Source organism: Neofelis nebulosa, chromosome 11, assembly GCF_028018385.1.
Source record: "Neofelis nebulosa isolate mNeoNeb1 chromosome 11, mNeoNeb1.pri, whole genome shotgun sequence".
NCBI classification, from domain to species: Eukaryota; Metazoa; Chordata; class Mammalia; order Carnivora; family Felidae; genus Neofelis; species Neofelis nebulosa.
The window spans coordinates 68,393,992-68,409,164 of record NC_080792.1 but is presented as its reverse complement, the minus strand read 5'-3'; the positions used below and the strand labels follow the sequence as shown (position 1 = coordinate 68,409,164).

General features: G+C 48.0%; 1 protein-coding gene across 10 annotated transcripts in view; it reads right to left on the bottom strand.

The window, feature by feature from the left end:
* The window catches only part of SGSM1 (small G protein signaling modulator 1), a 96,785-nt gene that overhangs the window by 17,111 nt on the left and 64,501 nt on the right, over positions 1 to 15,173 (bottom strand). For 8 of the 10 annotated variants that reach the window (XR_009251133.1, XM_058693076.1, XM_058693075.1 and 5 more), the window contains 6 exons: positions 14,970 to 15,115; positions 11,692 to 11,820; positions 6,772 to 6,954; positions 5,325 to 5,393; positions 3,227 to 3,817; positions 1,135 to 1,259 (listed from right to left, as the gene is read on the bottom strand). Coding sequence is in view for 9 of the 10 variants with exons in the window: in XM_058693076.1 (XP_058549059.1) it covers positions 1,135 to 1,259; positions 3,227 to 3,817; positions 5,325 to 5,393; positions 6,772 to 6,954; positions 11,692 to 11,820; positions 14,970 to 15,115 (1,243 nt within the window). In the remaining variant the exon portion in view is untranslated. The remainder of the gene's footprint in view (positions 1 to 1,134; positions 1,260 to 3,226; positions 3,818 to 5,324; positions 5,394 to 6,771; positions 6,955 to 11,691; positions 11,821 to 14,969; positions 15,116 to 15,173) is intronic. The other 2 variants (XM_058693079.1, XM_058693080.1) reach the window with 2 other exon arrangements.

The window sequence follows — 15,173 nt, the reverse complement described above, 5'->3', positions numbered from 1 at the left end:
GAGAGGGGAACAGAGGATCTGAAGTAGGCTCTGTGCTGACAGCACAGAGCCTGACATGGGGCTCAAACCCACAAAATGTGAGATCATGACCTGAGCCAAAGTTGGACACTTAACCGACTGAGCCCCCGAGGTGCCCCCGTCCTAGTAGTTTCTGAACCCCTGAGTTAGAGTAGTATGGAAAGACACCCAGGATGCATTTTTTTTCATTTTACTTGAGAGAGAGAGAGAGAGAGAGAGAGAATCTTAAGCAGGCTCCATGCTTAGTGCAGAGCTTGATGTGGGGCTCGATCCCGCAACCCTGGGATCATGACCTGAGCTGAAAGCACTCGGATGCTCAACCGACTGAGCCCCCCAGGATGTATTAAGTGTAAGAAGCAAGTGGTAGAAAAATATAATATTAATCCTACATAGGTAAAATTAAGAAGACGTTAAAACACGTATGCACTCATGTTATATAATACACTACCTATGATGTTATTTTACATCTATATGCAGCTCGGGAAGACACTCACTAAATCCTTAGCAGTAGTTTCTTTTAGGCGAGGGACATTGATAACTGGACAGGGAAAGCAGTCTCTCTTTATACCTTATGAACTTCTGGTTTCCTTGGTTGATCTAGGTATTTTAGAGTTACTTTCATATTTTAAGAAATAAAATATTTAGTATGTAATGAGAATAAGAAGCTCCAGATCTTGGCTGAAAGAAAAAGAAAAAAAAGCACAGATGTTTTTAGAGCCCGAGAGATGTGGGCAAGGGTTCCCGTCCAGCCACTGCCCAGCTGGGCGACTCCGAGCAGTATGGTACCCCTCGGCCTCCACTTCCTCACCTGTTAAATGGGATAATATTTACCCCATAGGCTTGTTGTGAGGACTAAGTGAAATGACGTTAGTAAAGGGCTCGGGGTGGTGCCTGGTATACAGTAAGTGCTTAACAGATGCTCTCTATTATTATCATTACTGTGATGGTCACCTCATCGTCAGGTGGGCAAGGTGCCAATGGCAGAGGCTGCGGTCTGGCTGGGCTCTCGGCAGCCCCTGCCTCTGCCACCCCCTCCCGCTCCCCTGCAGCCCACCCCCTCCCGCTCCCCTGCAGCCCACCCCCCAACCTCACCACCCCTCCCTGCCCCCCAGCCACCTGCACATGACGTTCCGCAGCTTTTCCAGGTTGGGGGGCGTGAAGTACCAGTAGCTGCGGTCACAGCGCTGCACGTCCTTCTCGATGCGGTGCAGGTTGACGGTGTACAGGTCCAGGAGCTCTGGCTGCAGGCCCCCAGGAGGGGACGGAGAGAACAATTACATGCCAGTTCCTCACCGAGAGGTCGTGCTCCAGACGGTCTCCCGCCTCCTACCCCCCTCCTGCTGCCACTGAAAAGAACATCCTCTCCCCGGACCAGGTGGGCGTTTGATTTCATTTTTGTGGTTTTCCGAGAAAGCCTCTTTTCACTTTGTACGATGACAGTCCCTTTTTCTTTCTTTCCCTTTTATGAAACAAAACAATGCTCTAAGCTGCAAAGACGAATTCTCCTCACTGTGCACGAGGGTTGGAACTAGCTGGAGATGCACCCACCGCCCCCCCCGGGACACTGGACAGGAAGACAGAGAAAGCGGACAGGAGTCCAGTTCTGGCACATGCCGGGCTTGCTGCCTTGATCCCCATCTGAGGAAAAGGTTCAGTGATATGGCACGAAAAATGAGGAACGATTAAAGGCCACAAATTCACCACAAAGGCAAGAAATACCAAATCTGGCTTTTGCCTTGAGGAAAGCTTCCAGACTGGGAAAACTGAAGCTTGGATTTAATGGTTTGGGGATCCTTCTTCCTGAAGGTAAGGAACCTAATAAGAGATTTTCACGCATTAAGGCAGGATCCCCAAGAGCCCCATCCCCAGTAAGGGAATGGTAGAAAAAGCTACTTACATCTAGGGCCTTAAAGACAACTACCTGTCTTGAACATAGGCGTCAAATGAAGTATAAAATATACCTCCCTGGATAATTAACAGCCTCACACCAGGTTTATATCTTATGCAGGTGGATAACCTAAGAGCAGAAGTAACTTCTAGATGAAGGTGGAGAAAAAAAAAAATCTAAGACGACAGCTATTTACCAGGAGCAGAAGACTGGGGAAGGTCTGAGGCTCTCAGAGAGCATTCTTGAGGCATACAAAATGAACAGAAAACCTTGAGGTTTCTGAATGTTCTAGAAGAGATTTAGAAAACTGGCAGAGTTTGGGGGGCTGGGGGGAGCGAATTAATGATTCATATGTAGCAAACGCAGGACAAGAAAACAGAGATGAGGAAATGAAAACACATCCAGGGAAAACAAAATTTTCTGGCAGGAAAGAAAAAATAAATAGTTTACTGCATGGTGTATATACATTGTTTCGTTACACTAGCGTGAACAACAGATAGTCATTGAACTAAAATTATTGTAACCCTGGCGGATGGATGGGGCTGGGAAGGGGTCCCTTGTGTTGGGGAGGCTGTGGGGGTGAAACGTCCATGTCTGGAACTAAAGAAAAAGGAAGAAGATCAGGAAGTAGCAATACAAGTATGTTATTTATAGACACGGGGGTAAACACCAGGTAATTTGGGCAGAACAAGTAACTGCTATTGCCTCTGGGGAGGGCTACATGGGGGCAGATGGGGGGCACTTCTGGGTTTTGTATTCAGCCTGGTCTGTTTCACTCTTTACACTATGGGCATGTATATCTTACATAGAAATAACATGCTCTTCAAAGGAAAATGGATATACACAGTGCCTGGCTCAAAAAACCTCCCATTCAGTTGACATCCTTTGGCTTGGACTTTTTGGCAACAAAGTAAACTGGAGTACTTAAAAGATGTTGGACCTGAGTGTACCCCAAGATGCTCATCATCGAGGCTGCTATTGATGGAAAGCTCACCGCACATCAGGCACAGAGGACTGGACTCCCTACTTCTGAGAATAGCTCAGGCAGGAAGGTACTCGACTGATAGAAGACTGAGACTCAGAAAGAAAAAGTGAGGTGCCTCAGCTGGGACTGAACCCAGTCCCAGATTTGACTGCAAAGCCTGTGTTCTTTAAATACTATACTGTCTGCCCAGAAGGGCTTCTCCAGTGCAGCCTCTGTGATGGGGAAAATGTAACAGATCAGAGGTCATTCTGGGAAACTGAGGCTCGTGGGACACACCCACCGTCCCACGGCTGTTAGGTACGAAAATTAAGTGCAGGAGAATCCTGGTGACTTACAGAGTAAGTGACGCCACTGGAAGACACGGGGGACGCCTCGTTGTTGGCAGAAGTGGCCACGGCCAGAGAGGCCAGGGCGGGGAAGAGACTTTCCATCTCGGGCTCCTCTGAGAGGTTGTCCTCACTGTCCACACGGCTGTGCTTCCCCACCTCACTGTCTCCCCAGCCCTCCATCGCGGCCCCCTCCTTTCCGGGCAGGGCCACATCCATGCTGCCAGTGAGGGACACGAACTCGTCCATGCTCTCGTTGGCGAGGAGGTCGCTCTCCAGGCTGTCCTGCACGGCCAGGTCCTCGCGGGGGGCCTCATCCCGGGAGGTGGTGGCCTCACTGCTCTGCCCGTCATCCACGCTGCTGTCCCCAGGTCGAAGCACCAGAGGGGCATTCCGCTGGGCGTCCATGACACTGTCCTCCGTGCTCAGGCTGGGTTCCGAGGGCTCCGAGAGGCCCGAGGAGAAGTTGTGGGATGACGGATGGCCAGAGTCCGGCGAACAGGTGCCATTCACCAGGTTCCCGTTGGGGATCTTGGGCTGTCTCTCCTCCAACCTGCCTTCTGCCTCCACCTGCTCCACTTCGTCCACAGACTCAAACACCTGAAGATGAGGTACGCACACGTGGAGAGATTAGGATGCCCACTGCTTCCAGCACCAATCTAAACCTCCATCAGCAGGGGGCCGGTTCAAATATGGAACATGCACGTGGAATACTATACAGTCGGGGAAAGGAGTGGGACGGACCAGGCGTAATGTATGCTCCCACCGTGGGAAATAAAAGAGTGACCCACTGCATGGAAATGCCTAGAATAATCCAGAAAGAAGAAAGCACTGAAATTGAGGAGTATTAGGGAACCGAAGTAGCAGGAAGTGTACCTTTCATCACAAAAAATTTTTTGCATATAACTCTTTAAAGAAACGAATTTACAACATAGGAAACAGGCTAAAAACAGCATATTATATCCATGTGGTTGATTATTACAGATCAATTTTCCAAAGTAGTTAGATGTAGATGAGACACTATGGAAAAGTCTCTGGGACAAGGGCAAGGGTTTATTTGTGGTTCTTTACGTCCTCAGGCCATATCCCATCAAGGATAGATAGCATAAGACCATGTTCCAAGGTCACATGAAACATTTCTTCTCTGTGTTTATGTCACCAATATGATCTGTTAATTTCATGTGTTTCTGGTTTAAAAATTTTTTTCTTGGTTCAATTGTTTTAAATTATGTCAATACAAAATTTGCCTAACTCCAAAGTCAGAACTAGGAAACAAGGGATATTCAGGGAAATGTGGCTTCTTTCCCTGTGTCCTCCCCTGCCTCCTGTAGGTAATAATTCTGTTTCATTTCTGGCTTTTTTATCCGTTGTTTTTGAAAACAGATATATTAACATTTCCTGTTTTAATGCCAAAGGTGTCGCAGTGTGCATGTTTTTTTGTGCTTTGCTTTTTATTTAATATTGAGTGGGATGAGTTAACATTTCATGGAATAAAATGGAAAGCTGTGCAACAACACGTATAATAGAATTTATGTAGGAATTTCCAAAAATTACCAAACAGTGCAATGTATTGTCTTCATACTGTGTACATACTTGTGTGTATGTAAAGGCAAACAGAAGGTCTGGAAGGATATACAGCAAAATGATGACATTTCTAGGGAGGGCAAGTGGGGGTTAGGAAGGGTCAAAGCCAAATTTAGCTCTCTCTGCAATATTTTAATTTTTTACAGGAGGAAGAGATTCACATATTACCTGTGTAACTAAAAACTCCTTTTTTTTAATTAAAAAATTTTTATTTTTTTAATGTTTGTTTATTTTTGAGAGAGAGAGAGAGAGTGCGAGGAGGGGAGGGACAGACAGAGGGAGACGCAGAATCTGAAGCAGGCTCCAGGCTCTGAGCTGTCAGCACAGAGCGTGACGCGAGGCTCAAACTCACAGACCGCGAGATCGTGACCTGAGGCCGAAGTCGGACGATCAACCGACTGAGCCCCCAAAACTCCATTTTTAATGCTAGCATAAAACAAGTGACCTGTAGATGATGGACATCCGATCCCTTTACTCCAAGTTGAAGGGGGGGGATGGGGGGAGGCACCTCCCCGAGGGTCACCTGCGTGCTGCTGCTGGAGTCGCTCTGCAGGCGGATGTGCTGGCGGCCTGAACTGCAGCTCTGGGAGGACTGACAGAAAAAGGGGCCAAGAGAGACAGAGACAGAGAGATTGAAAGTGTGCGTGAGGCTGCATCCCGGCTCTGGGGCCCTACACTCAGCTCAGGCAGGGATTCTGTAAGTGTGGCCTCATCTCTGTTCCTGACTTGGGCAAGTCCCCTGTCAGGGCCTCAGCTTCCTATCTGTACCACAAGAATAGGGAGGGGGGCGCCCTCTGCTCCCTGGCATCTCCTCAGGGGCCACAGCAGCCACTGGACCCCCTTCCCCCCTACTCTTGCAATCAGAAAAACCCACCTTTAACTGCCCTGTCCTCTAGACCTCTGGACAAATATTTAAGATCAACTCAGAGCTCGTGGTACTAATGGCCTGATTTTTTTGGTTTTTTTGTTTGTTTTTTTATTCCCCTCTCTGTATACATGCTTTTGTCCTATAGCTTCTAGTTCCCACCTACTCGGATGCTAGGCTTGGCCATGGGCCCTGCTTCGGCCACTGGGATGTTAGTTAGCAACCTCACCAGAGCAGAGGTTTAACAAGTACTGTGTATTTCCGCTTCATCTCTTTATGATCTACGTTCACTATGTGAACGTGCCCAGGTCAGCCTCCTGGAGGATGGGACGTGTGGAGCAGAGCCCGGTCACCTCAGACACGTGAGAGAACCCAGCAAAGATGAACGAGGCTTTTAGCGGACCAGGCACGGACAGCAGGCTCAAGAGTGAGCCCAGCCAGCCCCGCTCAGGGCAGAACTGCTCAGCTGAGCCAGACTCAGGAGTATACACGAAGGGCATTAATGTTAGGAGTCACCGACTTTTGGTGGTTGCTTGCTATCCTAGGCAGTATTATTGTTGGCAATGGATGAGTATACAAGCACTGGGGAAGAGAATTAATTTTCTTCTCGGCTGCTCCTTTGGGCTGCTAAACTGGAGGTTCTGAGAGGGCAGGTATGTCTGACCTGGTCGCTGGAGTGCTCCTGGCATTCCAGGACATTCCTGACTGTTGTTGGCACGTAGTAGGTACTCAGTGAGCACTGGCTGAAAAAACGGGAGCCTAGCACTGTGCTAGGCGCTTCATATGCACTACCTCATTTGAGCTGCACACAAACCTCCCCTATCCAAATGGTCGCGCCCTTTTTATAGATGAAGAAACTGAGGCCCAGAAATAAGGGTGCTTGCCTGAGGCCCCAGAGCTAGGAAATGGTGAGGCTAGACTCAAATGCAGGTCTATCAAACTCCACAGTAACCTTCCACCCAAGCGCTAGGGGTGAGACTCAGTCCAAAGCTCCAGATACCCAGCCTTCACCATTCCTACAACAGCTAAATGGAGCAGATCCTGGCCTTTATTGCCGCCCCCCCCCCCCCCCCCCCCGTGCTCCCAGATGCGTCCCGCCTGTCACCTCATTGCTGATGGTGGAGTCCCGGTGCATCATCCGGTGCAGGTGGCTGTCCAGGCTGGCCCCTGATGAGCATTTAGCCAAGGCAGCCGCGTGGGATTCCCGCTCCCTCTGCCGCACGATGGCCTCGCAGCCCAGCCATTCAGCCATGGTCTGTGCGTAGCACGCGTGAATCTGCTCGTCCACCTGCCAGGGCAGATGCAAGGTCACCCCTGGGGAGAGCCGGCCCAACCCAGAAGAGACTGCCAGCTCTGACCTGGGACCTTGAGCACTGGAGACACCCATTCATCATTCATGGACGTCCAACAGACATTGACCGAACACCTACTATGTGCAGGGCCCTGGCTAGGCCCTGGGGATACACAAACGTGCAAAGCTACTTCTTTCAATGTTCTCTTCCTCTTCTCCCTCCCTCCCTCCTTCTTTCTTACCTTCCTCCCCTCCCTTCTTTCCTTCCCTCTTCCTCCCTCCCCCTTCCTTCCTTCCTATCTTCCTCCCTCCCTCCCTCCCTCCCTCCCTCCCTTCTCTCCTTCCTTCCCTTCCTCCTGCCTGCCTACCTTCCTTCCTTCTTTCCTCCCTCCCTTCCTATACACATTCAAATACTTGCTGAGCTTCTCCTCTGCCAAGCAGTGTACTAAACCCTGGAGACAGCTGAAGTGAGAAGACTGTTTCTTTCTTATTACCTTCCTTCCCTTCTTCTTCATTCACTCATTCCCTTATCCTTTCAATTTGGGAAGCACCTACTCTGTGCTGGGTACCAAGCCAGGTATATGGGATACAAGAAGAGCAAGACGCTTCATGCCATCCATCTATCCACACACCCAACACATTTACTGAGTGCCTGCCGTGTGCCCAACACAGGGCCAGGTGCAGAGGATACAAAGACGAAGAGAACTGACCTCTCCCTTGACTCTAGCAATGGCCTTAGAAAAGGGCTACAGGTTTCAAGCATTTTCCTTGTGGGATTTCAGCAGACAGAAGGGCAACTTGCGTTGTTTCTGTTACACAGCCCGGGTAACTGAGGTTCTGAAAGCACCAGAACTCTGGGCACAAATGGGCGTGGACAAGATGATCTGAGTAAGGGTGTGGAGAGGCAGGAAGGGGAAGAGAGAGGGCAGGGAGACTGCCTCCTGGCTAGGGGGGACAGGGAATCCTTAAGCTTTCCAGGGCTTCCGGAGAGAGGCTCAGGGTCCACCCTGCCCAAATTCCTGCCCTTCCTCCCACTGACCTACCTCCAGAAGACTCATCCAAGCATAACTTCCTATTTCCACTGCCTTCCTAGGCGAGGTTCCCATGACCCTGAACCAGGAGGACCCCAGTGGGCTCCTTCCAGGTGCCTGTTTGTCCCAGCCTGGCCCCTCCTTTGCATTTACCCCTCAGCAGACTCCTCTTTGTTTCCTCCCCGGCCCCACCTCTCACTGTTGCCCCCACCTCACTATCCTGTTCCAGCCACCACGTCCACCATGTACTTGCCACCCTTCTCCCCACAAACCCTCACAGACACACACACACACACACACACACACACACACACACACACACTGCATCATACACATGTGTCCTCTACTTCTAGGGCTTTGCTTTTGCTGGCCCCTCTTCCGAGAGGCCCTTCCTCACCGCCCTTGCCTGGAAAGCAAGCAGGTAGCCTTCTGCATGGCATAGGTGGCCCTGGTATGCTCTTACAACCCTGGGGTTTGCCTACATCTGACTCCGCACAAACCCCCACTACACTGGCAAGGAACTCATCTAATGCACCTCTGGGTCCCCGGTCCCAAGCACAGGACCTGGCACCCGGAACTCTGTTCCTGTTTGCCAGGAGCCCATGAGACAGGGGTTGAAGCATGGGAGGGCCTCGTGCTGGTCCTGAGATGATTTTAGACAGTTCACTGGCACAGGGTCTTATCATCTGGAATCACAGTGTGATTTCCATTTTCAGTTCCCCTTCTACTTTTCAGATTACGAGGAAGGCCAGTCTGGTGCTACCGTGCCTTGAACACCTCCAATAACACTTCATAATCCCCTCTTTTAACAAAGAGAGCAGGCCTCAGGCAGGCTACAGTATCTACATGGAACTGAGTTATATCATTTGGTCGTATTCTATTTATTTTTATAGCTTTCCTTCTGTTATGCCAAGTCATGTCAGTCTTCCATTAATGGCAGGGATATGAAATACCTTTTTAAATAAGTTACATACATTTTGCAGTGAGTCAATTTACTGACAAATATTTAGTAAATAATAGCACAGGTGGGAAATGGATAAGGAACGTAAAATGCCACTAGGTATTGAAAACGGAGTATGAATAAAAGAAGTAGAATGTCGCAATACTTTTTATATTGATTACACAATGAAATGGTAACGTACTGGATATGTTGGGTTAAATAAAATATATCATTGAAATTAATTTCATCTTAAGGAAGTGATGTGGACCCACACGCGCACACACCCACATCCACCCACACCCACACACACACACACACACGTGTATGCATGTGCGCGAGCCAATGCAGAAGTGACTAAAATCCTAAAGAGGTCTGTGGTGTAGCTAGTGATATTGTGCTGATGCTAACGTCCTGGTTTCGATAATGTGCTACTGCTCTAGGAGGTGTTTCCATTGCGGAAAACTGAGCAATGGGTACAACAGGACCTCTTTATTACAGTTTTTGCAACTTCTTGTGAACTGGGAATGATGTTTAAAAACAATTCAAGGTATCTGTTTCCTTCTTTTTAAAATGGGACTATTAAAACACTAACTAAACATTTGTTTGTTTATATTTACTTGTTTAATGTGTATTTATTTTTGAGAGAGAGAGCACAAGTAGGGGAGGGTCAGAGAGAGGGAGACAGAATCGGAAGCAGGCTCTAGGCTCTGAGCTGTCAGCAAAGAGCCCAACGCGGGGCTCAAAGCGGGGCTCAAACCCACGAACTGCGAGATCATGACCCCGGCCAAAGTCAGACCCTCAACCGACGGAGCCATCCAGGTGTCCCATAACATTAACTAAACGCTTAAAATTAACACACGGGCTCCAGTCATCAAGACAGTGTGGTATCAGCTAAAGATTTCTCATTACAGGGTGGTATTAGATGAACGGAATGGAATGGAGAATCCACGCTAATATGCCCACCTGAGTGCTGACAAGGGCGCAAAAGCCAGTCAAGAGAGGAAGGCCAGCCTTTCCACCAAACCGTGCTGGAGCAACCAGACATCATAGGCCAAAAAATGAATCTTGACCTAAATCACTCACTGGATACAAAAATGAGCTCAACACGGATCACAGACCTAAATTTAAAATGTACAACTACAGAACTTGATAAAACTTTGAGAAAAGAAACATAGGAGAAAATCTCTGGGATCTAGGGCTAAACATAAAGTTCTTCAACCTGACACCAAAAGCACAATGTATATGAGGAAAAACTGATAAACTGAACCTCATCAAAAATTTCAACATTTGTTCTGTACAAGATCCCATTAGGAGGATGAAAGACAAGGGGCACCTGGGTGGCTCAGTCAGTTAAGCGTATGACTTCGGCTCAGGGCATGATCTCACGTTTCGTGGGTTCGAGCCCCATGCTGGGCTCTGTGCTGATGGCGTGAACCCTGCTTGGGATTCTCTCTCTCCCTCTCTCTGCCCCTTGCTCGCTTGCTCTCTCTTTCTCTCTCCCAAAAATAAATAAATAAACTTAAAAAAATTACTAAAATCAAAAGAGGGTGAAAAGACAAGACAGACTGGGGAGAGAATATTTGCAAACCATTCACCCAGCAAGGAATAAGTATCAAGAACATATGAAGAGCTCCCAAGTGCAACAGTAAAAACCCAAACGATTCACTTAGAAAAAAGACACGAATGGACATTTCATCAAAGATACACAGATGGCGATAAGCATACAATGCAAAGACGTGCAGTATCACCAGTCATTTGGGAGATGCAAACTAAAATCACAAGGACGCATCATTTACCCCTTGCCTGAGTGGCTGACATAAAAAATAGTGACAGGACCAAACCTCGGTGAGGATGCAGGCGTGGGTCACTCATATACTGCTGGTGGGAATATAAAATGGTGCAGCCACTGCAGAAGCTTGGCAGTCTCTTACAGAACTGAACAAGCACGCCATGTGCCCCAGCAACTGTCATCTTGAACGTTTAATGACACCTTACGCTCAAGGGAAAACACAAACGCTCACAGCAGCTTTCTTTGTAAAGCTCAAACTGGGAAACGACCCACCTATCCATCAACAGGTGGATCGTCAAACATCCATACCATGGAACACCATAGAACACTTGGCCATGAAAAGGACAGATTGCCAGAGGACTGTGCTGAGTGAAAAAGTTCATCCCAAAACGTTATACACCATATACTATAGGATTCCATGTATACATGTTCTGGATATGACAAAACTACAGGAATGAAGAATGTTCTGGTAATGTTGTCAGGTGTTATTAGGCGGGCAGTGAGAGCGGAGAGGCTGTGGCCACAAAAGGGCAACAGGAGGACCCTGGTAGCATCAGAAATGTTCAGTTTGTTGACCATGAGAGTGATACACAAACTTACTCATGTGATAAAATGTGGAGAGCTACACACACACACACACACACACACACACACACACACACATGTCAATGCCCCGGTTGTGATATTATAGTTCTGTAAGATGCTACCGTTGGGAGAAATCAGATAAATCCTTCTGTATTATTTCTTATGGCCGTACGTGAATCTAGAATTCTCTCAAAATCAAGTTTATTTTACACAATGGCATCTGTGGCTTGTGTTGTATTTCTACCACGCAGCATTGCCCTGGAGCTTCCTGGCTCCCTCATGTTCCCCTGTGCCATCTTGGTCCAACGTGGAACCAGAGCACCTCCATCCCCACAGTACCCAGCTCCTTTTGTTGCCAAAGACCCCACTGCCCATCAGGCGTAACCAACCTCCTTCCTTTCTGTTTCTGTCATCCCGAACTGGTAGTGGCCCAGGAGGAAGGGCCACACGGCCTTGCGGATCTCCGGCTGGATGCCTCCATAGTAGATGAGGCGTAGAAGCTCCTGTTCCTCATAACTCTGTGGTAGGTGGGAGGAAGTAAAGGGTTTGGTCAACAGGAAAGATGGGCTCTGGGACCTGACAGTCCCACTTCTCAGACCTGGTCCTTAGAGATCATGGTGTGAATAAACAAAGCTGTATGTTCTGGGATATCCATCATGGCATCATATGAGAAAGCAAAACCCTGGAAACCCCCCAACTGCCTGCCGACGGGGGGGTGGTGGGGAACGGGGCATCCCTACACAGGAATACCAACAGAGAGTAAAAAGGGCGGAAGATGCATCCATGAGAACTTCAACAAAAAGATGTTCGATGTATATTGTTAAGTGGAAAAAAACAAGGTGGAGAACATGTCTAGTGTGAGCCCATTTTTACAAAAAAAAAAAAAAAAAAAAAAAAAAGGCCAGGATACAATGAATTAACATTTGTACTTAGCTTTTAGTCAATTTCGTGCATTGTGTTTATTTGGCCATACCATCTCAAAGTTATTAACCTTGACTCAGCTCAGAGAAAACTGTTTAAAAGCAAATCAATCCAAAATGAACATTTCCAGCTGGTTCTTCATGCACTAGTAACTTCTGTGCACACGAGGATAACTTTAACAACTGTTTGCTATATTGTCAAATAGGTTTGCCCTCTTTTTAAAAGTCATATTCAGGCAAAGGCTTTGCAGTTATAATTAGTCACACTGAGGGGACCAGCAGGTCCCATCTGTGTGTGTGTGTGGTGTGTGTGTGTGTGTGTGTGTGTAAAACGCCAATGACTGCTTTTTGAACAGCCACTCTGAAGGGCAGTAAGGTCCAGTTTCCTCCCATCTCTTTACTGTACATTCTAAAATTACAAGCATATTTCACATTTTTAAGTAGGCTCTACACCCAGCATGGGGCTTAAGCTCACGACCTTGAGATCAAGAGCCCCATGCTCTACCAACCGAGCCAGACAAGTGCCCCACAGATTTCCCATCTTAATGCTAGTCTTAGATGTACCTCACCACAATGGCAAAACCAGCCACTCTTTTGTCTCTGTTGGAAATTTTAATTCACGTTCTGCCGACAGCCTTGTCAAAGCAGTTTAAAGATCAGACAACTATTTGTGGCTGAGGCTGTAAATGCTTCATTGAAAATCCACCTGCTCGGGTCCTGGGGCCCACAGCTGGACTCCATTTCCCAGCCTCCTTTGCAGTTGGATGTGGCCATGTGACTAGGTTCTGGCCAATGGGATGTGATAGGATGTGATACAAGCCATTCCCAGGCCAGAGCTTTGAAGAAGCAGGTGTATTCCCTTCAGACTATGTATTTCTGCTCCGCTGCCTGGAGGCGATGACTATGAGGCCTGCGGGAGGATGGTGGGGCCACAAGAATGAAAGACTCTTGAGCCCCTGGAGGGAGGACAGATGCCCACCCACCAGGAATGCCCACTGAGGACTGAAGAGTGAGCAAGAAATACACCGCATGATGTCAGGTTACTGCAGCTCAGTCCACCCTAATGAAATAATGCAACCAAGAAGGGTAAAAACATGGCCAGTTTGCGAAACTGTTGCAAAAGTGTTAGACAAAAAATACTCACTTTTGACTAATCTATCTTTTCAACCAACTTGTCTTTAGACTAGCACCTCCCAAACTGGGGAGATCACTAGAAGCATTTGGGGAACTTTCAAAAACCGAAATTCTTGGGCTCCACTCCCAGGGATGCTAAATCAGTAAAGCTGGAGTGGAGCCCAGAAGTCTACACATCTTTTGAATTCCTCAGGAAATGTGCACTCTCCCAGGCCAGCTGGGATTATGAGCACTAGGACTTTTTGGGAAAGTACACTGGCACATCTATTTAAATTTTAAATGCATATCAATCAATTTTATTTCTAGGAATCTACTCTCGAAATAAAAGCACTAGTCAGAATTATATGTGCTTATAAAGATGTCGACTGAAGCCCTATTTGAAATCATTTTTAAGAAGAGAAAGAGCCCAGGGGCGCCTGAGTGGCTCAGTCAGTTAAACGTCCGACTTTAGCTCAGGTCATGATCTCGCGGTTTGTGGGTTTGAGCCCCGCATCGGGCTCTGTGCTGACAGCTCAGAGCGTGCTTCAGATTCTGTGTTTCCCTCTCTCACTCTGCCCTTCCCCTGCTCACACTCTGTCTCTCAAGAATGAATAAACGTTTAAAAAAATTTTTTTAAAAATTAAAAGAGAAAGAGCCCAGCTGTCTATCATTAGGGGAAGATCTGAATAAAGTATGGTCTACTCATCAACGAAGTGCGAAGGTTCTAACGTTCAACATTTCGCCTAGAGATCTGAAAGACATCTTTGCTATAAAATGAAGCTGTTGCTTAAAATACAAACTCAATGTCACCTCATTTTTTTTTGTTACCTCATTTTTAAAAAAAATAAGAATTACAGGGGCACCAGGGTGGCTCAGTCAGTGAAGTGTCTGACTCTTGGTTTTGGCTCAGGTCATGATCTCACAGTTCATTTAGGAACATTTAGAAACTGTTCCATATGCTCTCCCTCCTCCCCCTCCCCCCCACCCAGTTTCTTGAGAGCCATAAGCCTATTAGCCTAGCCAAGGTTCTGGGAAGTTCTGCAGGATACAGAAAAGCTGACCCCTCTCGCTTCCCAAGCTATTTGACTGTGAAACTTTTTTCACACATAAACATCTTCCTTGCAGGGATGTTTGCCTTCTAGTAAGAAAACCTTAGAGATGCGTTTCCAGGTGAAATATCTGACGGGAGGATTCTCAGGTCGTGAGGCCAAGTGGAAGTGTTCTGCACATTGGGGGGGCGGTTTTCTGAGCCCAGCTGCCTCCTCTGACTTAGCTACCATCCTCCTAAGTAGCTAAGTAGTTTCAACCTTCCTGAGGAAGAGACTTACTGCACCTCGTGCAGCACTGTGCACACGTGTGATGCTTAATAAATCCTTGATGACAGATTCTTTACTCCTTCCAGGAGAGGACGCGCACGCTCCAGCCTCCTGGATCCTCACACCCATGGGCAGAAGGGGGCCGTGGGTTTTAGAACTCTCAAGAAGGGCGGGACCTTCAGGTGGGGTATGAAGACCACCCCTAAGGTGTCACAGCCGCCTTGAATCCCCGCAAGCAGGTGGGTTCATTGCTCAGATGACAAGATGGTCCCCCCAAGGGCTCTGCCCCACTGCAGGCAGAGCCAGGCCAAGCCTTACTGTGCTGTCCTGAAGGTACTGCTCCCAGATCCTGGCCGTCAGCCCATGTCCGGCATCACAGGGCAAGTCTGGAGACACGATCATGTGATTGACCAGGGCTGACAGGTGGGTCCTCACAGTGGACAGGTGTCTGCAGTAGGCAAGCCCTGGCGAGGGAAGGAAGGAGGGAAAGTGCCATCATTCACCATCCAGCCTGCCTTGCCT